At 46.5% G+C, this 27,528-nt stretch overlaps 1 protein-coding gene across 5 annotated transcripts; it reads right to left on the bottom strand.

The window, feature by feature from the left end:
• Nucleotides 1-361: 361 nt before the first annotated feature.
• Nucleotides 362-27,190, bottom strand: CD55 (CD55 molecule (Cromer blood group)). 5 transcript variants are annotated; one of them, XM_062210266.1, is made up of 12 exons: nt 27,019-27,189; nt 26,295-26,480; nt 23,556-23,747; nt 22,567-22,666; nt 21,136-21,221; nt 17,933-18,121; nt 13,403-13,492; nt 12,119-12,202; nt 8,947-8,967; nt 3,737-3,809; nt 1,404-1,506; nt 362-534 (listed from the first exon to the last, which is right to left on the bottom strand). In XM_062210266.1, exons 1-11 carry the CDS (start codon nt 27,116-27,118, stop codon nt 1,407-1,409), a joined length of 1,221 nt encoding a protein of 406 aa, XP_062066250.1. In that variant the 5' UTR covers nt 27,119-27,189; the 3' UTR covers nt 362-534; nt 1,404-1,406. The 5 variants fall into 5 exon arrangements, with proteins under 5 accessions (XP_062066250.1, XP_062066254.1, XP_062066255.1 ...); XM_062210270.1 differs by lacking the exon at nt 12,119-12,202 and having other exon boundaries at nt 27,019-27,190; XM_062210271.1 differs by lacking the exons at nt 1,404-1,506; nt 3,737-3,809 and having other exon boundaries at nt 27,019-27,186.
• Between the last annotated feature and the right edge of the window lie 338 nt (nt 27,191-27,528).

Here is a 27,528-nt window from a genome sequence, read left to right as displayed (position 1 = left end):
CAGCTCCATGTTAGTGGAATCCGGGAAGATGAAGGTGCTCTACAGCCAGGGATTATTTTACAATGAGGCTCACTGTCCTTGGGAATCTTTGCTTGGAAGAGACAGTTTTTCTTTCTTTCTTTGTGATACCCAATGAATGTTCTAAATCTTAAAGTTTCCTTTGCAAGTCAAAATAGCATCACACATCGAGCGAAAAAGGTCACAGACTCCCTTTTCTTCATGCTTCCATTCGGGGCATGAACAAATGTCTACACCTCTTCCAGCTGTCCATGTTTTCAAAGGCTTTAGGTGTGTTGCCGGGACCAAGTCCTTTCCCCTTGCTCTGCTCACACTCCTAAGAGATCTTAAAGACGATACCATGTAGACCGAAGCACACTACTGCATTTATTACACTCACTCCTCCAGAAAGTTCTAAGAGAATGGAAACAGTCTGTGCACTTGTGCTCACTCTCTTCCTTCTCTTCTTTGGCTAACGCAGCTAGCCAACGGTTATTAGCAGCACAAGCAAAACTGTCAATGTTACCCATGTGTGTCCTGAAAGTTAAAAAAAAAAAAATCAAAATAGTTTTACTTACTGGTGAGAACCATTAATTTTTGGTTGCTATGTGATCAACTTTAAAAAAAGACTGGGTTATTTGGGGTGTGGAACAAATGCAAAATTAGTTAAGGGACAAAGTATGGGTAAACTCGGGCAGGGGGAGTTTAGTAGCGATAGCAACAATTAAAATATCACAGTTGAGATTTTTAGTTTCTTGAGATTAACAGCAGCCAAGCTACAATCATTGAGGATCATTTCCGATTAAACCAATGGAAAAGCCCCTGAGCACATGTAGAAGAGAGGAAAGAGTTATCCAGGGATCACGGCACTTGGAAAATGTGACAGATACATTGACATCCAGTCGTTTCAGCTGATGGCTTTGTATAAAGACATAAGAGATGACTTTTAAGATCTATAAACATGACATAAAATATCTTAACACATATTACATTTCCTAAACACTGGAAACTAAAAGCTACCAAGCAGAAGGAGAAACAAATACAAGACAGGCTGATCATCTCATGATGCAAACTGTCGCAATGAAAACATTTTTATTTAAGCCCTGATGTATCATCCCTTCCCCATCTCCAAATACCTGTGGCATTTCAACATCTAATCGTTACCATCAACCAAGTGCAAAGCACAGGATGAGATGATGAGCATAGTACGAAGCAGTCAAGAACAGATCACCTGTGGCGTGGTCGTGAGACCCCATGTGTTAGTCACCCATTCAAGAAAGCAAGCTATTCCAGCAATAATAGAGCCCCAAGCCTCTATTATCATGTTAGAATAACAGAGAAGCCCTAAGCCGACTGCGCTGACGGATACTTTGTAAGATACAGAAATGTGATTAAACTATAGATACCTTTTATAATTTATCAGAAGGTCTTACTTCTGAGGCATCATCAGTCACACTTAAATTATGAAACTTAACATTGAGTGCCTTGTTCTCATTTGTGTTATAAGTGCTGGATGGTAGAAAAGGAAAACTAATTCAATATATTAATTTTAATTTCAATCACAAAGCAAAATTAAGCATTCATCTACACTCCCATCCCTACACTAAGAACTTTCACACAAACCTCACATTTCTAACAGAACAGATCCCTTGACTAGCCAACAGAATGGTCAGAAGCAGCTGGCCCCAGGGTCACACTCACTACGTGCCCTGTCCTATTTCACGTCCAAGTTTCAGTGCGGTCAGTGTGAGGTCAGAATAACCAGGCACGGGTAGAGCTGGCTCCTTCCCTTGATGGCTCACACTTTCAAAATCAGGCAAGGGGGAAAAAAAAACAACTTTTTTTTGATGTGCATATGAAAATCACGAATTCTTTCTTAGGGATCTGCATGAATTTTCCTTTGATTCAGAAGTGGAGCTGTTAGATTTACTACAAATCCCCAAATGCCATGCAGAGCAAGTACTTCCTCTATGTTCTAGCATGTTTCTTCCTATTAAAACAGCAGAATCCATTACTTCAGCCATGACCACGAGAGAGCATGTAGCTAAGCTCATTACACTCTGCTCCCTTCTGATCCACAGACCCCAAAGCACTGGCTGTGGCCAGTGGACAGAATGCTATAAATGTATCGTCTACAACGCGATGACCTGGTATCGCTCTGTAGGAGAGCTGGAACAGCCATGGGAGGTCCCAAGACTGCAGGATCATTTTTTCCCCCAGATCGGTCTTGCTGAGGCATCATCCAACTGCACTCACTCCATGTGACACAGAACTCTGACTGTATCGCCTGGGCACTGACACGGGCCTGGTGCCACAGAGCAGCAGGTTAAGCCTTTGCCTGTGGCTCTGCATCCCATATGGTTGCCGGTCTGAGTCCCGGCTGCTCCACTTTCGATCCAGCTCCCTGATAATGTGCCTGGGAAAGCAAGGAGAGATGGCCCACGTGCTTGGACTCCTGCAGCCACATGGGAGAGCCAGAAGCAGCTCTGGGTTCCTAGCTTTGGCCTGGCTGAGCCCTATTACAGCTGGAGAGTGAGCCAGCAGATAGATGTCTCTCTCTCTCCTCTCTCTGTAACTCTTTCAAAAAAAATAAATCTTTTAAAAACTTTCTGAAAAATCTGGGCGGAAAATGGGATCTTACTACAGTTGCTAACATAGCATCTAAACTAATTTACTATCTGTAAACTCCACACTATTAACTCCACACCCTGCCCAGACCTATCAAAAATCTTTTTACCAAAACTTTTATCAAAAGATTGAACCACTTAGTGATTTACAGAATGCTTATAATATAGTTTAATTTATAACAGGCTTAAAGATTTTATTATTTTAAAGAGAAAAGGAGTTATAGTGGGTGAAAAATAGAAAGCAAAGATCATGCAAAGAAGTAAAACAGGCAATTTAGTAGCAAAATTAAAAATATTAATTAGTGAAAACGTGGGCAGGCATTAGGGCAGCTTAGAAATAACCAAAGTTCCCATGAATTCCACAGTTTCCTGAAGAGTTAACTCTACAAAAACAGGTCAATTCAAATCACCCTCTGTCTACATCAGGGCCAACCATGACACTGCACTTAATATATGTGGATTCCATGCAGATATTTCAAATAATACTGATGAGTTTTTTCATGCTGCTGCTTGAATGTCCGAGTGCTTACTAGGGCCAAGCATGCTCTACCGTCAGCTGACCACTCGCTTGCTTCTGATCTAGACTCCCATGAGGTGGGTGCTGTATTCCCCCCACTTTCCAGATGAGAAAACCTGTTCAGCTGCTAAGAGCCAAAGCTTGGAAATGGGAGGCCGGGACTCCAGCCCAGCAGGCAGGGCCTGCCCTCTTCACCCCTAGGCTGCTTCTGGCTGGACTGGCATCTACTGGTGAACCTAACTCAGAACAATGCCTAATCACGGGCGATTTAACATGAGGTTAGAAACTGTCTCTCGATTTCTTTGCTTCTGTGTAACACACAGATACCACCATACGCTACGGAGCAATGGTGATTTACTACAAAAGACTCTGGCTTTCAAATCACTTTCCTTTGAAATGTGGTTAGTGGCTTCCTACTGTGCGAGGGAGAGAGGGAGAGAGGGAGGGAGGGAAGAAGTCTTTTCATCCAAGATGGAAATTACAGATAGATGGAACAAAGAGCAAGAACATCAAAGAATGCAATACAGCCAGTATCAGGTCTTACTGGAAAAAAGCTAAGAATAAACTTTTAAAAGTCACCAGAATTTCTGCTCACCCTGATTTTCCATAGTCCCAGAAAATTTTGACTAGAATTAGGATACCAACTATTACAGTACCAGCAACAAGTCCTTGAGAGGGGAAAAACGTGGTAACACAGTTAATAGAAATACAAGCAATAACACACATGTACACTGCAGGTTCACAGTAAGATACACGCTGGTTGAAAAGCAAACTGAAAGAGAAGACGTGAGCTGCATTTTGCCCACGGCTTTCTTCCATCCCAAGTTTGACCATAAACACTGCATGTTACTTGTCCTATTTTCTTTGAAAGAAAGAACATGTTTAAAGTGTCACAACGTTCAAACACAACCTTTTGACACATGTGAGGGGATTTCAGAGTCTCAGCCTAACCATGCTCAATGTTCAACATTCTGATCCCTGATCACTCGAACACGATGATCAGGTGAAATCTGAGACCTAGCAGGTATTGTGGAGGTCACGTCACGTTGTAGGTGCGTCAGTGGGTCTCAGAGAGGTGCCGGCTGCCCGTGTGGTTAGTGAGAAGGCCTTCTACTGAGTTCACAGTAGAGAGCACAGCCATTTCCCCATCGAGGTAGACTGCGGGGTGAACTACACTCTCCGCGCCTGTAGAGTGCGCCTTCCAGGGCTCAATCCATCACTCATGACATGTCATTGCTGTGTTTACTTTTAAGATTAAAAACATTATTTTGAGCTGAACAGCAGCAATTAATTAGCCAAGTAAGCTGGCCAGCAGCCAATCACGTTTACAACTTGTTTTCCACATGGTTTTATTTCTCTAAACCACTCGGTTCCCGCCCCTGTCCCCCACTTCCACCTCCACGTGCAGTGTATTCCAGTTTACTCTTCTGAGCTGTACTGCAAAGGAAATTCAGCTGACATGAGTGAAGCAACTGGAGCTAATTATATCAACAAACTACAGACTATGCCAAACGGATGCATGATTTAAAAAAAACCTACTTCCATAACAGGTACATTTTTATAGTATTTTACCTAATCCATTTTTTTAAGTTGCTCTCCTAGCACTGTGTCATTGGCTTAGAAAGATTATCCACAAATAACTCACAGCTCTTCTCCCCTTCACTCGTTCCTATTAGTCTCATCACTTATCTCACTTTCAATTTAAATGACAAATGGAAACAGACAATTCTCTCAAAAGTATTCAGGAACCCGGATGACACAAGTAAAAGGCTATTCCAAGAACACCGGTCAATAGACATTTGTAATTCTAGAAAAAGTTTGCGGAGGCTGCATGAATTAACAGAAAATCAAAGCAAAACACAGGAATATGAGAAATAAAATTCAACATAAAAATTAACAAGTGCATATTATCTCCCAAATTAGAAACCAACAAGACTTTCAGGCATATGGGCAGGACTCTGTGAGCTCAAAACTCAAAAAATCCAAAGGTGAATCAGTGTCAACATAAGATTCGCACAACTTGGCAACAATGAAGTATGAAATGATGAAGTTATAATTATGATTAAAATGTCCTGGTCATTCAACTGAAGAGCTCTAGGTAGGAAAATCAAGTTAAGTTTAGAAGGCATGTTTCTTTAACAAAAAGGAGTATTTAGTAAGATTCCCATTGTGTACACGTAGGACTACACGAAACGCTGAAGCCATCGCGACCTGTCCTCACTGGTCACCTTCAGTCATCAGCACGGTGGCTGGCAGACCACGGAAGCAGGCAGTACACACTAGCAAATTACACTGAAGGATACCTGTGGCTGCAGGTGAGAAAAGTTAGACCAAAAAGGGGAAGTCAAACAAGTCACTGTCAGAGAACACCTGATTTCTAACTCCAGCGTCAAGCCAGATCATGTGAACAACATGATTTTTTTTTTTTTTTTTGGACAGGCAGAATGGACAGTGAGAGAGAGACAGAGAGAAAGGTCTTCCTTTGATTTTTAATAAAAATATGAAAATCTATATGAGATGGGCAATACACAGATAAAAGTATCGTCTCCACTCCCAGAGAAACTGAGGCAGAATCCTATTTCCAGCGCTGGCGTGAATTCAGTGATACCCATCTCTCTTCCTGAGGAGATGGGGGCTGACAAGGCTTCCAAAGGTCTCACTGGCCTAGGATTACAGATTACTGTTACGGACAGCTGCGAAGGCTGTGGGTGGCTTCTGTTCTTGCCTATAACCCTGTTTTAACATACCAGATGACAAGGCCTGTGCACAGGGACAGCACGCTGGAAAGAAGACTTCCGGAGATGGAACGAGAACGCACTTGGGTATACTTTACACTCTGATTTACAAAGGCAGATTCCACACCACCTCCTCCCGACATCCACAGGGGCCCCTAATCGACGGGGGTTATCTTGAGATGTTCTGTGTCTCTGTACTCTTGCAAATGTTTTAAATAAAAGAGATTCACACACGTCCTCTTCCAGATCAACAGGACCCTCTAACATATCCTGAACTAGATTACCTGAGTATCAGGGAAGGAGCTGTAATCGCTGTCACGTGTAGCGACACGTTTGCTAAGACACAGAGAATACTCTACTAGCCCCTTTGCACTTCACAGACTGACTTCAGATTCAAGGACACTTAGAGCTGGGCGAAGCTGCCACATGCGCCACGTTCAAGTAGATGGAAAAATACTTCACACTAAGAATTCTCTGTTTCTTGACTATTCCTTCTTTATCCTTGTGGGGGGTTTATGATTGTCACAACACAGGATCTCCCTAACGGAGAGAAAAGAACTGCAGAATTTTTACAGAATCAGGGCTATGAGCAGATTTCAAAAAGCCTGTGGAAAACAAGGCCTAATATTTCTCCAAATGTGTGACTCACATCCGATGCATTGTGATCCGAGATGATCTGGAGTGTGCCCAATAAGCCATTAACTACAGGATTTTTGAATTAATAAAAACCTGGTTATTATACAACCAAAAAGTCAGTCTATTCTGTTGCAAAAGGTGTCTGAGGTCTACACACACACAGCTCAATAGTCTAACTCACTTGTGCCAGCTGTCACCTCGTCACTAGGACGAGCATCCTCCTGTTCTTTAAGGGATCTAACACTGGAGAAACGGGGCAGCGGCCTCCAGCGACTGCTGTCTCGGGGACCCTGGGCAACTGACCAACCTGGCAGAACTCCAGGTGTCACAGCTAAAACCTACGCTGCAGGATCGCTGTGAGAGGCAAAGGGAAACAGCAACTGCCACACAGCCATGCAAGTAACACCTGTAGCCTACTCTCTGGGGTGGCCAGGGGAACGGTCATCCGGTCAGAAGCTTCTCTTGGGAAAATAAGAGTGACCGCACGTGATGACCTCTGCTCGTCACTCAGCCTCTGGCACTGAGCTTGGAGCTTGTGGACCCATTATCGCACTGAGCATCCAAGACCTGAACCAGCGATCGTGATCTCCAGCTCCCAAATGAGACCCTGGGACTCACGGAGCTCAGATTGATCACGTGGGTTGAAGAATTACTCAACGAGAAACCTGGGATTCAAACCGAGCTCGGACAGACTCCAAGGCACCAGGTCTTCCTACATGACGCTGCCTTTAGAACACAAAGACAAAGGCATTACTCAGAGGATGTATTCCCAACCGAGCTGATGTCACCTCAAGGTGAAAAAATTCACTCTCCTTTAATGTCTAAAGCACAGATGGAGATACGCGCTTCAAATGAACAGATTTCTAGTGGATGTGTGCAATTTCAATCTCACAGAGGAAGGGTGAGGATTAAAATGCCTAAAAATGTTCTCTGTAGAAAGAGGGCAGGAATGAAAAGAAAATTGAGAAATAAGGATACAGAACCAGTGGGAAAACATCTTTAAATTCACAACAGCAGCACTGTTTTAAGGTAACACTGGGAGTTCCGTGAGGATGAACCAATCTCTCTTTTTCAGTGGCATGCAAAAGGAAAAATGTCAAAGGATTAGAAAACTCTAGCATGACCTGCCGCATCTACTAGCACTACAGTGAAATTAACAAAAGCAATCTCATTGCAACAGAGGTTACCTAGCTGTGAAGTAACAAACTGACCGGATTCGTAGAATAAACTTAAGAAATAAAGATAATTTTCAGGTTTATATCTTAAAAGTTTAAGGTTACCCAAAGTGTGCTGTATGTCTGATTTAAGAAGGAAGGAGCTCCTCTCTCCTTTGGGGTACACGCTGGAATTACAACTGACCATGGGAAAAAAATGTTTCCTGGGAAATCTATGCTTCGAGAGATTAAGGAAAAAAACTAGCACTCGAAACTTCCACTCAAAGTCATCGGGTGGGCGAGAGAAAGCTCATCGATGAAACTCACCCCTGTGTACACATTAAACCATTAAAGCATGCGATCTTCATTTAGAATACATTTATTTCTATTTAAAATATAGAATGAACAAAGTAGATTCCAACTGTTGGAATCTTTCAAGATTAGCTTAGGAGAGGTTCATTCAAAATATAAAGAAACCATAATAAATAATAATAGTAGTAACAATAGAAATATAATATCTGTTTCAGTTGTAGTGCTCCTTAGCATGCATAAGGAAGTTTACGTATAAGTACAAAATGTTAAACACTTTTTAATAAAAGTATATATTCTATTGGACTTATCTGTAAGCCAACTCTACCACAGTCCTCCTTGGCAAACAAAGGAGTTCCTTAATCTTGTTAAGGCATCACATATCAGACAAGATGTCTAGGACAAATCAAGACTGGACCAAACGCTGGGAGACACTGTGGCACAGGTACAGACTGAGTGTGTATGTCTGGGGCCTCCTGCCCACCACAGAATACTTTAAGACAACTTTGCTTCAAATCATTAACAGGAAGGGGAGAACAGCAAGGTGGAGCTGATGGAAGCCCTCTGTTTTCTTTGGGCTAGAAGAGAAATCTGGAATGGTCAGGGAGTGGTTTCTGGTCACCCATGAAATACTGGAGGCTGGCTGTGATGACTGAGGCCCTAGAGGGGAGCCCTGAGACAGTGGGCACGCAGTGACACTCGAGCCATTGGCCAAAGGATCTGCAGCCATCCTGAAATGACCCTGGAGCAGGAACAAGGCTGGGAAGACAGGGGAGTGTACCGAGCACCTGCTGGGGTCCACAAAACCTGCCGGTAAAACCCACGCGCCCGCTTTCTCGCAGGCAGCCACACACACTGCATTTTGATAGTTTTCCTAAGACAGTAAAAGGACAATATTCTCTTCCAGGAATACGGATTGTACATCCCACACTGATGACAACTGGTTTTGACTGCCTGAGAGCCAAACTTACCAGATATAAGATTGGCAGCACCTAAAGAAAAGAAGAAAAAAAAAATACGACGTTAAACAATTTTAATGTTCATTGATCTGCTAGCAATTTTACATATGTAGGTACCTCAATAAACTACACCTGAGAGCTCCTAGGCGATCCAACTACAAGGATGACAAATGTATGAAAACAATTACATATTATTAATCAGTAGACACAGATGTCAGTGTCTATACTTGATCAGCAGAGTCAACACTGATCTCTCAGTCTGAGAGTTTACCTCCGAGTCCTTCCAGCACACTGCACCCACAGGCAAGTCACCTCACTGTAACATCCTATTTTTTCCGTGCAAAAATACTGCTCTGAAGTGAAGGGAACACACCTGCTCGGAATGCCACTTAGAACAGGCAACAGCACACGGCAGCAAAAGCAGGATGCGCAGCCAGCAAATGTGTTGAAATTCCAGTTTCCTCCCTGTGAGCTACCCAGTGTATGTGAATGCACAAGTGAATCTCTAACCCTTGAATTCCTCATCTACAACATAAACCTAAAAACTCTTCTGGGAGGTTGTGGCAGGGACTGGAGCCAGCCAACAGGAGGAGCAAGGCAGGCACAGGCCACGGCAGCACATTTCTGTGAGTGGTAGAGACGGTTTTTTAAATAAGAACTAAATACAGTACAGCTTATTATAAATGTCACATTACATTAGCATAGTATATTGTGAGTATATTGTATCATACCTTGAAGTGATAAGCCAACCGCACAAAAGAGAGGTTTGAGGCTGAATACTGTTTACATTTGATCATAATTATCATTAGGCTTAAATTCATTGAATTAACTATATTTTTAAAAGAAATATTTCAACACAGCTAGTTCTACAACTTATATACAGAGAAACTTATTTCTCTTTGCCTCACCCTATTAAAAATTAGATGCATCCAATCTAAATATTCAAGACTCAAATATATCATAGGAGGTAAAAAGCCCCATACCAGAGTTAATATTAATAAACTAAATTTAAATGAACCAAGCTAAGTCACAAAACCAAGGCTGAGCGGAAAAAGTTGCATAATGAAATACACAACACATTGTTTATGTTAGTTACAAAAACATTCAAAACAGTATTACAGATCCATACATGTCCCACAAGAATGGAAACATCACCCTAAGAGCAGTAATTAACTGTCTTCAAGGAGAAAAAGGGGCAGGAAATGTACAAGAGAACACTATTATCTGTAACGTTTAACTTGTAAAAAATATCTGGGCCTGGGGCCAGCACTGTGGCACAGCAGTTAAAGCTGCCTCTTGGCGGCACCTGCATCTTATGTGGGCTGTGGTTTGAGTCCCAGCTGTTCCACTTCCAATCCAGCTCCCTGCTGATGGCCCTGGGAAAGCACTGGAAGATGGCTCAAGTCCTTGGGCCCCTGTCACCAACAATGGGAGACCTGGAAGAAACTCCTGGCTCCTGGCTTCAGCCTGGCCCGGCCCTGGCTGTAGTAGCCATTTGGTGAGTGAACCAGTGGATGGAAGACCTCTCTCTCTCTGTCTCTCCCTCTCTCTGTTCACTCTTTCAAAATAAACAAATCTTTAAAAAAATTAAATACCTGTGTCATGGTAAAATACGTAGGGCTCAAAATAACAATTATAAAATGTATGAAAATAAGATCATAATGTGTGAAGTTGTAATTTAAAAAAATTATTTGATGCCATTAGAGAGTGGCCAAAAGCAAGCAGTAACTGCATTTAACCTGTTAAAGGAGAGGTTTGCATAGCAGGTGCAGATTCGCGGGTAAGCAGCAAGGGGGCGCTCCTGAGCAACAAGGTATAGGGGGCAGCCAGCTCAGTCTCTGGGTCTCCAGGAGTGGGAGGACTGTGTCCAGGACCCACAGAGCCTCGGAAAAGTGAGCGGCTGGAGGCTGGTTATCCATTTCTTGGCTTTTGTGGTGGTTACAGAAATATGTGCGTTAGAAAAGTTAAAGAGGTGCACATTAACTCTTCATCAGCGTCCCCACTGCTGGGCTAAACACCTGCCCCATGTACACCTATCTCTTCTGCAGTTTTCTATGTGAGTGTTGACTTCAACTGGAAAACTGGGAAAACTTAAAAAATTATCTCCTAGACATTTCCCCTCCAAAAAAATACTTTTAAAAATACGTCGTCCCCATTGGAAAGTAAGGGTGTCTATGTAAATGATTATAGGCTGGGCAAGCTGTGAGGCACAGAGACATCCTGGTGGCCTGATGCAGCATTAAGTAGCAAGGATTTCATTCATTTGTGCAACAGGTTATTTTTTTTTTTGACAGGCAGAGTGGACAGTGAGAGAGAGAGAGAGAGAGACAGAGAAAGGTCTTCCTTTGCTGTTGGTTCACCCTCCAATGGGCGCTGCGGCTGGTGCACCGTGGCCGGCGCACCACGCTGATCCGAAGCCAGGAGCCAGGTGCTTCTCCTGGTCTCCCATGAGGGTGCAGAGCCCAAGGACTTGGGCCATCCTCCACTGCACTCCCAGGCCACAGCAGAGAGCTGGCCTGGAAGAGGAGCAACCGGGACAGAATCCGGTGCCCCGACCGGGACTAGAACCCGGTGTGCCGGCACCGCAAGGTGGAGGATTAGCCTATTGAGCTGCGGTGCTGGCCACAACCGGTTATTTTTGAAGCCTACAGGATATTGTCTTCCATTTTCATACAGTCATAATTTATTAACCTTAAAATAAAGTCAAGTATTTGTTAAAAAAAAAAAAAAACTCTACATTTCCAATTACTTAGAAGACACTGAAATGCTCTCCTAAATCTGCAACTCTAGGGAGCCTGGAGAGACTTCAGCATGGTTGAGGGATGCGTCTCCATCAGTGAACCACACCCTAGAACCAACCTCAAGGACGGTACAAATCTGGTTTTTTGATGGGGTCTTGAAGAACTCCATGACTCCCAAAAACAAGCAGAGAAAACAGAATTTCTTCATCAGCCGTAGTCTAGCATTGCTTTTATGGGGACACCACTTTTTTCTGTATTACCATGCTTGTATTCTACAGATTTTTCCTAGCACAGTGCAAGCCTGCCTCCGAGGAAGGTCAAAGCATTTGTATGCAAAGCCCTAGCTACAATAAGTTACCAACCACCAGCTGAGCCTTCCACACTTGGCCAAGTGGACAGCACACAAGGCCCACATTTAGGAAATCTGAACGGTGTCAACTGACCTGAAGGCGAGCTTCCTTTGCCTTTAGTTGTGCCTGTTGTGTACATACGCGTGGTTGCCCTGGGAACAGGTACACTCTGTGTGGCTGTAACACGAGCAGAAGTAAATCTTGGGGTACTGTGGAGACCCTTGGTCAATGGGGCATGAAAAGTAGTGGACTTTTTTGTTGACGAAAAACTCTGTGTAGGCTTTGAGACAGTGAACCTTTGGACTGCTGGTGTGGCCCGCGAAGCAGGAGGCGTAGCCATGCTGGGGCTCTGGGCAGCTGCGGGCATGTTTGTGGGTGAAACGTCTGGTCGGGGGGATGTCTGAGCTGCTGCTGGGGCCTCTGTGATGGAATCGTTTGTTATGGTGGGTTTCTGAGATGTTGGTAAGAGTCTTGGAGCTGAGACAGGTACTGAGCTGGGTTTCTGTGGGGCAGGTGTAGCGTCTGGAGCTGAAACAGGTTCTGTAATGATTTTCTGTGGTGCAGGTGTAGCGTCTGCAGCTGGAACAGGTACTGTGCTGGGTTTCTGAGGTGCAAGTGTAGTGTCTGGAGCTGGAACATGTGCTGTGCTGGAGTTCTGAGGTGCAGGTGTAGCAGAAACAGGTACTGTGCTGGGTTTCTGAGGGGCAGGTGTAGCATCTGGAGCTGAAACAGGTTCTGTAATGATTTTCTGTGGTGCAGGTGTAGCGTCTGCAGCTGGAACAGGTACTGTGCTGGGTTTCTGAGGTGCAGGTGTAGTGTCTGGAGCTGGAACATGTGCTGTGCTGGAGTTCTGAGGTGCAGGTGTAGCAGAAACAGGTACTGTGCTGGGTTTCTGAGGGGCAGGTATAGCGTCTGGAGCTGAAGCAGGTACTGTGCTGGGTTTCTGAGGGGCAGGTGTAGCGTCTGGAGCTGAAACAGGTACTGTGCTGGGTTTCTGAGGGGCAGGTGTAGCGTCTGTAGCTGGAACATGTGCTGGGGTGGGTTTCTGAGGTGCAGGTGTAGCATCTGTAGCTGAAACATGTGCTGTGCTGGAGTTCTGAGGTGCAGGTGTAGCGTCTGGAGCTGGAACATTTATTATGGTAGGTTTCTGAGGTGCAGGTGTAGCGTCTGTAGCTGAAACAGGTACTGGGGTGGAGTTCTGAGGGGCAGGTGCACCGTCTACAGCTGGAACATGTGCTGTGCTGGAGTTCTGAGGTGCAGGTGTAGCGTCTGCAGCTGGAACATTTACTATGGTGGGTTTCTGAGGGGCAGGTGTAGCGTCTGCAGCTGGAACATTTACTGTGGTGGGTTTCTGAGGTGCAGGTGTAGCGTCTGTACCTGGAACAATTACTTTGGTAGGCTTCTGAGCCGACGGAACTGTTGTGGATTCCTGAACTTCTGGTGGAGGCTTGGGAGGTACATGTCTTCCTGTGGAAGAAAAATGTAAAAGAAAAGATTAGCTAAATATTGCCGTCTAAGATGTTTTAGCCATGGCTTGTTCTATGGCTATTTTCTTGTTTCTCTCCACAAACACCTATGTAGGACTTCTGGGAAACCAAGTCCTAATGTGCATTTCCCAAGGAGCTGAAATGCTATATGTTTCTGCTTTGACAAAAATTACATCTACAGGCAACTGAAATAGTATGGAGGTTCTTAAGATGTTTTTTATGTGAAAAAAGGAAACCAGTGTTGAAGGCAGTAGTGATTTAATTCTGCGACACACACCTATCTTCTCATTCCAAAAGTGCCGTCCTTAGCTCATGCCAACACCAGAGAACAACGGGATGCGATCACTGGACCGACAGATGTCGGGGCAGACCCGCTCTCCCCAGTCTCTCCAGGAGCTTTCAGAGGCTTGGGAGCTTTGTCTTGTTTCACTTTGTTTTAAAAGCGATGTGTCAGTCTGGCCAAAGAGAAGTCCCCTTTCTCCTGGGGTGCTGCACACCAGCTTTATCTATGCTATTTTCACTCCTTTCCAGGCTTTAGGCCAGATAACAATATGAAACTCCTGTTACAGATGCAGTCTGAGAATCTAACCACGTAGCAATGCCTTCCGTTTGGGGAGCCTGTTTGCTGCCCTCCTCAGGCGGGGCTCAGCAGTAGCCTGGTTTCACCACATACGTGGGGGCTTCAGAAAGAGTGCTAGCAATGGAATTACAGGATGAGCTTATTGTGGTGCAAAACAAATGCTGGAATCCATGCAATTTCTTCATCACATACATTTTCTTTGAGCTTTTTGAAGACTCTCTGTATACATGGATTTCAAAATTGTTACACCGAAACAAACACCTCTTAATTCCATTTTCCATGAACCTTAGGAAGTACCCACATTCTGAGGGGCCTGTGGCAGGTTCTCTAATCCCTCTGAGCTTTGGTTTTTCTTTTCTGCAAAATGAGGATAAAACAGAGCAACTTGCTTAAAGATTGAGGGAACTCATTTCGGTCAGGGATTTCAGTGTCTGTCCCGGAAGCCACAGGAGACAGCGTCCAGGACCACTACTGCCAGCCCCACCGCATGCGCTGTGCCTCCATCTGCTCCCCTGGCTCCTCTCACAGAGTCTGTGCTGCTGGTGGTCTCACGTCAGGCCCAAGACAAGGCCTCGGCCCACAGGCAGACTTGGCACATGCTCCCAAGGGAAAAAGACAACTGCTCACCCCCAAGGGTTTGCCTTCCCTCCAACCACAGAACTTGAGTTCACCCAGTCCTGTTGCTTCCCTCGCTGTACCTACGACTTTAACGATGGCTGTTTTTTGGTTATCTACCCGGGTGTTGCGACGGGAATATTGACTGGCCTGCCATCACCTACTTGATACTGCCCTATAGCTTTAAGCTCTAAATAACTGATGCTTTAATGAAACAGAAAAATGGAAACAGGAAAAGGAAATTGAAATAGAAAAATAAATATGAAGATCACGCCCCCACCAAATTTCACTCATAATGAAAAGAGTTGACGGGGCCGGTGCTGTGGCATAGCAGGTAAAGCTGTCGCCTGCAGTGCCGGCATCCCATATGGGCGCCGGTTCAAGCCCTGGTTGCTCCACATCCGATCCAGCTCTTTGCTATGGCCTGGGAAAGCAGTAGAAGATGGCCCAAGTCCCTTTCACCTGCGTGGGAGACCCAGAAGAAGCTCCTGGCTCCTGGCTTCAGATCAGTACAGCTCTGGCCATTGCAGCCAACTAGACAATAAACCAGCAGATGGAAGACCTCTCTCTCTATCCCTCTCTCTCTCTGTTTCTCCTCTGTGTGTAACTCTGAATTACAAACAAATAAATAAATCTTTTCAAAAAAAAAAAAAGTTGAAACAATAAAGTTTAATTTCCCCATTTAAACGGCCACATCTCCTATAATCATCATTATCATTAGAAGTGTGGAGAAGCAGCACACAGATTAACACTTGTGGGAGAGGAAACTCGCGAGGACTGTTTGGAAGCAATGTTGCTAACAGCTGTGAAAATGTGAATGCATGTGCCTGTGGATCTCCAGTAATTATTCTGCAAGGCATTTATGGCACAGGCGCACCTGCACAGGTACACCGACAGACGTGTAGCGTTTATTGTAGCATCACTTATCTTAACAATCTACAGAAAACAAAGTAGGGGATTGCGTAGGGGATTGGTTACATAAATAAAGGAGACATCCATACAACCAATCTGACAAATAAAAGAAATGTGTTGTTTATTTATAATCTAGAATGAAACACAAGAATTTAACAACAACAACAACAAAAAAGAATGGTGACTTCTTTAAGAAGTACGGATAGAGAGATTTTTCCTTTTCATCTTCATCTCCATGGAGTCACTATTATGTCATTGCTTATGAATAATATTTGTAATAAAAGTTACTTTTAATAAGCAATGCTTTGTAAAAGTTCGTGCCCACAGAATCCCGTTACTGCTATAAAGGTAGCATGTGCTGGAGTCATGCTGGCACCCATCAGAACTTAAACAAATGCCATCTGTGTAACGTTTGACCCAGCTTTATGATGGCTTTGAACAACTCTAAGTATTTACTTATTTACATTTGAAAGGCAGGGGGAGAGACACATAGTGACAGAGAGGTCTCCCATATTCTAGCTCACTCCCTCAACACAACAGCTGGGGCCAGGCCAAAGCCAAGAGCCTAGAATTCAATCTCTATCTCTCAGGGGGTGCTAGGGACTTTAGCACTTGATCCACCGTCCCCTGCTTCCCAGGGTATATACTAGTGGGAAGCTGGAATGGGAAGCAGAGCAGGACCTGAGCCCAGGCACCCCAGTATGGAGTGCAGGCATCCTACGCAGCCGCTTATCTGCCGTGTCAAATGCTCACCCTTCAATATCTCTTTTAAAATATATTTAGGGGCAGGTATGGTGATGCCACGCCACATTGTAGTGCTTATATACATAAAGTCTCACTGGTCTACCTCTTCATCTTTTTTTTTTTAATTTTTAAAAATTTTTTTATTTTTGACAGGCAGAGTGGACAGTGAGAGAGAGAGACAGAGAGAAAGGTCTTCCTTTTTGCCGTTGGTTCACCCTCCAATGGCCGCCGCGGTAGGCGCGCTGCGGCCGGCGCACCGCGCTGATCCAATGGCAGGAGCCAGGTGCTTCTCCTGGTCTCCCATGGGGTGCAGGGCCCAAGGACTTGGGCCATCCTCCACTGCCCTCCCTGGCCACAGCAGAGAGCTGGCCTGGAAGAGGGGCAACCGGGACAGAATCCGGCACCCCGACCGGGACTAGAACCCGGTGTGCCGGCCTCCGCAAGGCGGAGGATTAGCCTAGTGAGCCGCGGCGCCGGCCTACCTCTTCATCTTTTAAAAATATTTATTTATTTGTTTGACAGTCAGAGGCACAAAGCGAGATAGAGACAGAGATATCTTCCATCCTCTGGCTCACTCCCCAGACAGCTACAACAGCCAGAGCTGAGCCAGGCCAAAGCCAGGAGTTTCGTCCGGGTCTCCCACATGGGTGGCAAGGGCCTAAACACTTGGGTTGTTTTCTGTTGCTTTCCCAGACCATTTGCAGGGAGCTGAACTGGAACTGAAGCAGCCGGGACACAAACCAGCACACATATGGGATGCTGGCATGGCAGGCAGTGGCTTTACCCGCTACACCGAAACACCAGCCCCTCACTAGTCTATTTCTGATCTAGCTTGCTGTTAACAAATCTTGGGAGGCAGCGGATGATAGCCCAAGTGCTTGGACCTCTGTCACTTATGGGGGAGACCTGGATGGAGTTCTGGGCCTCCGGTTTTGGTGTGGTCCTGCCCTGGTTATTGTGTGCATTTGCAGCATAAAACATCGGATGGAATCTCCCTCTGTGTCACTCTGTCTTCCAAGTAGATGAAAACAGTAAATATAAAGGCACATTTTTAATTCTTGAAAAATGTCTTCTAGGAATTGTGAGCGTATAGTCCGGACGCGAAAGACACTAAGGAGAAATGTGCAGGAGGATGAGAAAGCGCAGTCAGTAACAGGGAGGTTCTGGATGCAGAACACAAATGAGAGAAACCCTGTGAAGCCAACAGCTCGGCGAGGCCTTCCCAGCTGTCCCAGGCACGACCACTATTTAGAGCCAAGAGTCTCCTTCCAGTGTGACAAAATAACTTTATATATTCTCTGAATAAGCAAAGAGCGATATCTGTATTAACTTACTGAAAGGAACATGATGTGAATGGCAAATTTAAGTTAATTCACTACAAACGTAAGATATGTATCCCATATATGCATGTGCAAACCATAGACTCCTTTGAAAATTTGCTAAAAAAACTGTCCCATGGGAAAATGCAGATCTGCCTCCATGCAGCATTTTACACTCACTTCTCGGGGAGTCCACGGTCCCTATACAGGGTAAGAACCAAGCAAAAATGGGAGAATCCAAACTGATTACCTCTGCACTCAGGTGCTGGGCCGCTCCACACTCCTTCTTCATTCTCTACGTCGCAATAAATAGAATGCTGTCCAACCAGAGTGAAGCCTCTGTTGCATTCATATGTTACAGTCTGTCTATATACATAAACGTTAAATTCTTCTTTAATCATTCCATTCTCAATCTTTGGAGGTTCTGGACAAAAAATTTCTTTAAAAAAATTGCAACATCTTTTAAATAAATAAAACTTGCAAAGTATTTTCACAAATAAGTACGACTAAAACATGTTAAAGATTCTATTCAAAGACATCAAAGTCTGCCCTCTTTCTAAACTCAGCATTACCCACAAAGGAAACACAAATGTCCGATAAGTAATAGAAAATATATTTGGCACACTGAATACAAAGGCAGTAGAATGTGAACGCTAACCTTGAGACCCAATTACAGAAATAAGATTTAGAACATGCTTGTAAAACAAAAATGACAATAAAGCCTGCACATGTTACTTGTCAAGCTGGTGCCGGAAAATAACATACATGCTGACACGTTGTAGGAGCTGAGAGGTCGAAGCGGCACGAGAAGACGTCAGGGAGTAAGCACATGGAGAGCTTAAACCTCAGACGAATCCTTCTAAGAGCAGAAAAGCAGGGTCTTTCACTCCAGGGATGGGGTGGGAGCAGGAGGATGACACCAAATGAAAGGAGCCAGGAATCGGGTGGGATGCGTGAGAAGAAAGGACGGGTCTTTTGGGGTGCAGCAGGAGGCCTTGGATGTCAAGGTCACATTTTGACCCCGAGAGCTTTTTCACACGTATTGACTCACAGAGACTTTGCTTCAAAATAAACCTTCCGGAGCAGGTTTTAAATTTGTAAAACAAATTCAAGCAGGGTTGCTCTAGTTATACAGAGGCCTCTCTCTCTCTGGAAGTTGCCCTGATAAAAAAATTCAACGGTTCTACATCCTTTAGAGACATTGTCATTTTTTGTTCTTTTTTTTTTAAGCAAGAAAGCAATGCGATCACCTGTGCATCGAATTGCATTACACCAAATGCACTTAAGTTTGCACAGAACACCAGCAACTTTATAGACACTTTCAAAGCAAGGCCCAAGAACAGGCTATTCTGACAGCACTGAGTTAGGGTCTACACACATCACCGGGTTCAGTCTCGGCATTTTCTGAGTAACTAGCACATTAACCATTGTTCTACAGGCAGAAATGCGACCCCAAACAAGATCCAGGTCCTCTGTCTCAAAACCCAGTGGAGAAAGAGACCCAAAGAGCTCATTTCAATACAAAACCGGAGGGCCATCGCCGGAGCGTACAAGTGGCATGCGGGGAGGACAGGCGAGCAGACGGGGAGAAGTGCCTCGAGGCCCAGAAGAACCCAGTCTTAGAAGAGAAAACAGTCAAGGGAAGGGGCTGCAGCGCCCACGACAGCAATGACACGGAGCACAGGGAAGCCTGAGGTACGTGGGAAACTCAAGGCAGCTGGCAGAGACACAGCACGAAGCATGAGGGCAAGACAGCAACGTGGAGACGCAGGTACACACGCTGAGGCGCTTGGCCTTGGTAGGGATGGGAAATACTCAACAGCTTTCAGAAGCAGAGAGACAAGACACATCCGTGTTGCACACCCAGCACTCTGGGTAGAACACAGGGGCAGCATCCGGGGGTGCAGGAATGCCTGCAGGAGGCCAGTGCCGGGACTACCACCCTGAACGCAGTCCACTGGGGTGCCTGCCCCAAAGCGCACCCTTTGAAGGCTGTGCTCCGGCCCTCCCCTCCCTACTCAGTAGGGCATCTACAGGGCTCAGAGACATGCTCACTAAGCAGCTGTCCATTCTAGAACATGCTCTAGAACTAGTACCCAGCATTCCCTGTACCGAGACCACTTTCAGGGCCCATATTTTTGATGGTGGTCTCTACTGCTGAAACGCTCACCTCTGACCCAGAAGACAAGGGAACTGGGACAAGGGTCACAGCGGGCACGGCCTGGGCACCCATGTGCCCCTTGTCGAGACCCCTCCCAGTGGGACCGCTCTCGTTGCAGGACGCAGAAGCCGATGGCCGCTGAGTTGGAGCGGAGCATAAGAGCCAAGAAGGACAAAGTGGGCCTCAGCGCCTTCACGAGGAAGAGCGAGACCCCACAGCGACAGTGGGACGAGGGCCTGGACCGGGCGAGCATGAACCAGAGTGGGTTTGCAGAGCGGAAGCTTGTCTATGCTGGAACAGACGCCTGGGTCCACAGTTGTGCGACACGGATGCTGCTGGCTGCTTAGGCAAACCCTGGCCTCAGACCAGGGGGCTGCTTCTCCAAACCAAAGGCACATTTCCTGGGCCAGAGCCGGATACGGTTCCACCACCCTTTGCTTTCCAGCTTTCCTTTGGCGTCATTTACGACAGCCCACGGCGGATACCAGGGGTAGGAAAGGAGGCCTGGGCAGAAGCCATGAAAACTTAGGGAGAAAGTGCGGTCATAGACGCTCGCGGGGGGCGGGGAGGGGGGGGGGGCGCGAGGATGCTGAAGTAGAAAAAGGATGAAAGGAATAAAGGCAACCCTTAAGAGGGGCACATTACGAAGAAACTAGCCCTGCATTTTGAAATTTTTTGCACCAAAATGATCGTTTAATTCCATTTTTCATGAACTTCTGGAAGTGCTTTCAAACATTCGAGGGGATTCATCCATTTGTGGTATTTTTTCTGTGCCCTGTCCCCCTTGAGGAAGTTAAGACTCTTAAGTCCAGAGACTGTGTTTCTTCTTCATTGCATAACCTTAGCTCTCTGATGATGACAGATCACACTTGCTAACGGTTCAGATTTTTATCTCATTCACAATTATTATCCTAAGGAGAGGAAACGTAAGCAACCCTGGCTCTCGGGAAAATGCTGGCTTTGGAGTAAGAGACCTGGGTTACATCCTCCACTGCCGACTGTTCCCGGACAAGGAGTCTCAGATCACCAGTACTTCCTTCCGTAAAACTTACGTGCTGGTGGGGGTAGGGAACCCCTATCCAGCTTCTCTGCCTGTTAGAAGGAATGGTGTAATAAGTGACCAAGCACAGCACAGGGCTGGCCGTTGTTTAAATCCTCATTGTGTCGTGAAAGATCCTGAGGCTCAGAAAAGCTTACTGGTCTGTCTCCACAGCTAATACCTGAAGTAACATCGCTACTGTCAGCCAAGACACTACCAACCCTGAGAGTTTCCTTTTTGTTGGAAATCTTACCTTGGCACATTGGCAACCGGTCACTCCACCCAACACTATTTTCTTTAACAACACAGTAAATGGAAGATGCACCAATCAATTTATACCTAAAGCCAGAGGGGAAAAGAAAAAAAATTAAGCTACCTTTACAAATCTTTGACCTTTCTCCAATTCTCCAGAGCAGCATTAAGCTATGTACTATACCTGTAGGTAGAGGCCAATCAGTAGGTGATAAAAGTCTGGGTGACAATTTGAGGGAAAAGAAACAATGAAGTTTATTTTTATTTTTATTTATTTGTTTTAACAATGAGGCTTAAAAAGGTGACAGTCAAAGGGTAAAACTGTGTAAGGTGTGGCCCATGCTTCATTTGCATGGCATGGATGCTAGAAAACGTTATGTGTTGTAAAACAGTCGTAAATGACATAGATGACAGAGTATTTTATGTATCTGAGTTTGTATGAACTTCATAGAATGTTGATAAGGAATTCAAACTACTTCCCAGATTTCATATTAATGACTCAATCAATATCTGTTTTTAGTACAGGATACAATTGATACTGATATTTTTATTTTATAACTAATAGGTAACACATAGAGGGAGAGAGAAAGTGAGAGAGGAGAAAGGAAGGGAGGGAAGGAGGGAGGGAGGGAGAGAGAGAATGAGAGGAAAGCATAACTGAACTTGCAAATATTAGATAAGAAAATAAATGTAAAGTTTTCCAAAGTTTTCAATGAGTGACTTCCTTTTCCCTTTATAGGGAACTTTAAAAGGTCTTAGATAAGAATATTTTCACATTAAGAATAAATGTTTTTAGCCCATATTTCCTAACAGCATGTTTGTACATGGAAAAACTCACATGCAGATTCATTATTTAGGTCAATTTAAGACAGGTTTCATATTGAACACTTTGAAGGTTATTATTCCTGCAAAAAATTTTAAATGCGTCCAAACTTTTCTTTCCGAATCACATTTACAATTTCATATTGACAGGAAGGTGTTGTGGCGCAGCGGGCAGAGCTGCTGTCTTTGACACCTGCACCCCACAGAGAACTGCTGGCTTCAATCCTGGCTGTTTTGCTTCTGGCTCAGCCTCCTGCTAACACATCTGGGAAGGCAGCGGATCATGGCCCAAGTACTTGGCCCCCACTACCCATGAGGAAGACCCAGATGGAGTTCCTGGCTCCTGGCTTCAGCTTGGCCTACCCCCCGCTAATGTGGCCATTTGGGAAGAGAACCAGCAGGTGGTCAATCTCTCTCTGTCACTCTGCCCTTCAAATAAATCATTTAGAAAAATGATCTTAAGTCACTTATGTGCTGAAATCTAAGAATTTGAGCATAAGGCTTGTTTCGCTTGCTTCCAGTTTGTGAACACTGTCACGAATCGAACAGTCTCATCTCAAATACTAATTTGTTTCTTCATCGTATGGAGTTGTAACCGGACAACACTTACCCTGTGTTACATGAGAAGGAGATGGAGGAACCAAATAACAGGTCAGTTTCTATCTTGACATTGCCATTTTGCAGCTCTCCAGGATTAGGACATGCTCTTTCTAAAAGAGAAAACAAATTACTTTTTTTTTCATTAAATTATCAGGCACACACCACAGAAGGCATTGTGTGAAGTGGAAGATATGCAGCCGAGCTTGACTAAGGTAATCATTTCACCACGTATATGTACATCAAAGCATGATGCTGCATACTTCAAATACTCCTATATACAATTCTTATTTGTTAATATTTCAGTGAAGCTGGGAAATATTTTGATCAGGTTTATGTAAATTCATGAACTGTTAACATTTCTTACCCAAAGTCTTTAATTCTACCTTCATTTTATGATGTTTCAAAAAAGCAACATATTTAGAATCATGCTTGCTTCATTTGAGGTAACCTCAAATGAATTAAATGTAAAACTTGTAAGTACTCCCCTCACATACATATTTGGTTTGACTGATTTCAGATAAAATGACTCTAGTGATTCTACTAAGAATCATTCCAGGGGCAGTGATGTGGCACAGCAGGCTAAGCTGACGCTTGGCCATCTGTCTCCCATATCGGAGTGCCAGGGATGGGGCCCACCTCTGCTTCTGTTCCAGATTCCTGCTAATGCGATCCAGGGAGGTAGCAGAGGACAGCTCAAGTGCTTGGGTTCTTGCCACCCATGTGGGAGGCCAGGGTGCAGTTTCTGGTTCCTGGCTTCTGCCTAGCCCAGCCCAAGCTGCTGCAGGTATCTGGGGAGTGAACCAGTAGATGGAAAATCTCTCTCAGCCCCTCCCTCTCTTTGACACCCCACCTTTCATATAAATAGGTAAATATTTTTTTAGCAAGGAATCACTAAGTAGTAATATTACAGAACACAGAGTTCCTGCACCAGTGAAAGGAGAGATGCTGTTTCCTCCAAACACCAGAAGAGAGGGGAAAGCTTGCTGGGCTCATACTCACTTTTACAAAACTCGGCAGGTTTGGACCATTCTAAATTGTCAAGGCAAGTGAGTGTTGCGGACAGGTCTCGTTCCCTTCTGAAGCCCATTCGGCACTGGTAGTCCACCGTGGAGTTGACTGGGAAGTAGTTCTGATTGCTGTAAGTCTTTTCAAGGGATGCAAAGAGCAGTCTGGGGGGGTCATTGCAGCTGCCTGGAAGCAGTGAGGAAGCCAACAAGGAGAGCAGTATGACCTCGTTTGCATCGTGCTTAATTATCTGGACCTTAGGTCACTCCCTTCCCATGACTCCTCACACCCACCCAGCGTCTACATGGAGATCCGTGATCAATACACTCCCAGATGAACCTCCATTTCCTAGTTACCAGAGGCCTGCGAAGCAGGTTTAATAGGCAGAAATTCCAATCCCCACTATTCAACAACTGAAACCCACTGGAACTGCCTGGCACAGCTCCAGGACTCCATAAATACTTCCCTTATCTGCCCTAAGGAATTACTCAGTACCATGTGATCAGGGATAAAGGAGGAGAAATATTTGCTCACTCCTGGGGGCAATGTCCCCGGGCAAAGACAGAAACAATCGCTAACATTTACCCAATGCTTCCGTACTTTCCTCATACCCGCTCATTCAACCCCTGTAACAATGCATTAGGACAAGGGTGGGCTGGGCGAAGAGTGCGAAGTGTGTACCAACTGTCAGCAGCCAGGCAGCTGTGACTCTGGGGACCCCCGGTCCACTGCAGGGGCCCTGGCTTTGTACCCGGAAGGCTGCCACTTCTGCAGGACAGCTCTGATCTTCAGGAAGCCCTTTAGCTTCTGGGAGCCCAGCCGCAAAATGGGGGTGACAGCCCCTACCCCCCTCCTAGGGTTGTCTGGGGGATTAGCTAACAACACATGGGGAAGAATTATAAACTGAAACGTGATGCCAACGTAATAGGCTATACACTTGTTGCCTTCTTAAAAAATAAAACAAACAGAAATCCTATTTCACAAGTGATTTCACCAAGCATGTGTGACATTTCCTGTGAATACTGTAGTTCCTTCCACTGATCCAAGCTGTGTCAAGGCAGCGTTGACTCTTATCTTTGTCTTTACTTATCCTGCGCTGTCTAACCAGGACTCCGATGACTATAACGGAGAGAAGAAATTCCTGTCTCCTGGTGACATCACAGCCATTGTGAGGCTGGAGTATGACCCATGACCCACACGTCTGCGGTATGCCGGTCGAAACAAACCAGCTATATGGCCAGTCACATCACAGAAACCAGCGTGACGGGTGCGCAATACTGAGGATAATGCTAGATGGCTGTGTTATTGGTTCTGAATAGAGTTTGGTTCTTTATTGGTGAAATGGCCTCAGGCAGGTCCCTCGGGAAGTGTCCACCGCAGAAGACAGCTCCATGAGCACCCCTGACCTCCTGACCCCACGAAGGCCTACACTAACATATGCAGTCATGTCTTCATTTTTTACAATCATAAAAGTCAAAAAGAAAACACATAACAAAATTTGTAAACAGAAAAGCAGCTCCCAGAGTTCAGGTTCTAAAGAAGAAATGTTGGGGCAGCCGCAATAAGGCGTTCACATTTTAAGCTAAGTGTCATAATAAAACGGCCCATAACTAGAAAGCTTGTCAAGTAAAACGCCAAGGTTCATTTCTGATTGAGTAAAATCCGTCAATAACTCCAGCATCACCGGGTAGACAGCACTGATAGCGCACAGGCAGTGTCAGTGACGTACAGAGATCCACAGTCACCACTCCCCAGCTGACTCACCCAGCACCACCTCCCTCGGCCCAGGGGGAGGGCCCTGCCCTGCCAGCACTTCGTATCCTTCATGTTGCATTCCTGTATTTAAATAGGGTTAGGTATGTTTGACACAAACCCCACTGTGTTAGAACTGCCCAGGGTACATAGAACAGGTGCATGCTGGCTTGGTGTAGAGTGGCAGCCGTGGGCCACAGCACACAGCCCACTCCACGTAGCTTTGTCTCTCTGATGTCCACACAGTGATGAAATCGCCCCAGCATGCATGTCTCTGCACTTAACAGATTCTGAAGTACACACAGAGAGCTTTTCAACATGCCATGCCAGGGGCCAGTGCTGTGGTGCCCTGGGTTAGACCAACGCCTGCAGCGCCAGCATCCCCTATGGGCAGTTCATGTCCCGGCTGCTCCACTTCCAATCCAGCTCCCTGCTAATGTGCCTGGGAAGGCAGCAGAGATGAGCCAAATGCTTGGGCCCCTGCACCCACGTGGGGGACCCGATAAAACTCTTGGCTCCTGGTTTTGGCTTGGCAAAAGCCCTGGCCGCTGGAGCCATTTGAAGAGTGAACCAGCAGGTAGAAGATCTCTCCCTCTCTTTCTCTCTCTCTCTGACTCTGCCGGTCCAAAAAAAAAAAATCTTTAAGTAAAAAAATTGCCATCATAGAGTTGTATTTGGTTAAGTCTTACTTAAAACAAAATGTAAGAAAACCTCACCTAGGCTACGTGTCTTGAGGTAATAGACAAATATATTCATATACAATGCACTCCCTAAACGGATCTCATTGTTTAACTTCTCTGGGAGTCTGGCAGGTGCAGTGCTGCCTTCAATCAGCTGGAGCGTGAAGGGCCAGGGGGCTGTACCCGGGACTTAATAAGGCTGGAAACCTATCAATCAGCAGTGCCTAACGAGAGGTGTAAAATAACCTTGCCAAGACGCACGCCTTCCCCACAACCTCGCTACAAGCAAGCAGGCACTTACGGTTACAGAATTCTTTCACCTCTGACCACTGGTTGTTTTCCTGGCATAAGGAGGAGTCTGGCTTGCCCGGAACTTTCACGAAACCTTCATTACACTTGTACCTTACCGTGTGCTGCACGGGGAAGGTCGAGAGCCCTTCCAGCACCGGCTGGGCATTGGGCACTTCCGGCGGCAGGCCGCAGTCACCTGGCGAGAGAAACGCAGGCTGCAGCCAAACGGCCCCGCCGCCCTCCCAGGGCCGCGAACGTTCCCACCCAGGGCGGAACCGGCAACACCAGCTCGCCAGGCCTCGCATCTTGTCAACCACTAAACCCGGAGCCAAAAAAAAAAACCTCTCCCCAAGTTGCTCGGAACTCCTTGCGCGTCTTAGAAGCCGTCCGCAGGTGCACCCAGCCGGCGGGCTCCGCGCCGGGCTCAGAGCCCACGGAGCGGGGAGTGGGCGGATACCAGGTCCCCAGAGAGACGAGTAGGGGGCCAGAATTCGAGGCGGGCGTCCCCAGGTTTGGCTGCTCCCGAAACCCAGCCCTTGGAGCCCTCAAACGCCGCCCCTGCCCCCTAGCAGCCCGTGTGCGGGCTGGGACCCGGCCCCGCGGGCCGCCCGAGCGCCGGTCAGCAGCAGGGACCCTCAGCCTGCGCCCGGGACCGTGTCCGGGGAGCCCCGAGCCTCAGGTGCTCCGCGCGGTCCCGCCGCCGCCCCGCCGCCCCGGCCCAGGCCGCCACTCACCCTGCACGGCCGGGGCGCTCAGCAGCAGCAGCAGCAGCAGCAGGGGCCGCCCGCCAAGGACGCGCAGCACCGCGGGGACGCTCGGTCGCGCGGGGCTCATGGCGCGCAGGGGCCGCGACTCAGCCGAGTGGACAGCGAGGCCAAGCCGGCGGGACAGGCAGCGCGGCCGCAACAGCGCCCCGCACCGCGGCCGTGGGAGTTCATGGAGCGCCCGGGGCGGGGCGGGGCCGCGTCACGGCGGGGCGGGGCCGGGGCGGGGCCGGGGTCCGCGTCACCGCGGGGCGGGGCGGGGAGGGGAGGGGCGGAGCCCGCGGCTGGGTTGGGGCCGGCCCGAGGGGCGCTTCCCTTCCGCCGTGGCCGGAAACGTAAATATGTGCTTTGCGAGTAAACCAGGGGCCGGGGCCGGGGGCCGGGGGCCGGGGGCCGGGGGCCGGGGGCCGGGGAGGCCGGGGGCCGGGGAGGCTCCGGCGCGGCGGGGAGGCCGCGCGCGCACCGGGTGGGTTTCTGAAA

This window comes from Lepus europaeus, chromosome 14 (genome assembly GCF_033115175.1).
Source record: "Lepus europaeus isolate LE1 chromosome 14, mLepTim1.pri, whole genome shotgun sequence".
In the NCBI taxonomy this organism is placed as follows: Eukaryota; Metazoa; Chordata; class Mammalia; order Lagomorpha; family Leporidae; genus Lepus; species Lepus europaeus.
This window is presented reverse-complemented; position numbering and strand designations above follow the sequence as displayed.

What these genes read in the sequence shown, in the direction of transcription:
- CD55 (XM_062210266.1), bottom strand. Translation starts at nt 27,118, where the DNA reads ATGAGCCCCGCGCGACCGAGCGTCCCCGCGGTGCTGCGCGTCCTTGGC. An exon ending in ACCTGCCGAGTTTTGTAAAA is followed by an intron (nt 22,667 to 23,555) that starts GTGAGTATGAGC and finishes TTTCTCTTTTAG; the next exon opens with AAAGAGCATGTCCTAATCCT. An exon ending in TGCTGCCAATCTTATATCTG is followed by an intron (nt 3,810 to 8,946) that starts GTAAGTTTGGCT and finishes TCCCCTCTCAAG; the next exon opens with GACTTGTTGCTGGTACTGTA.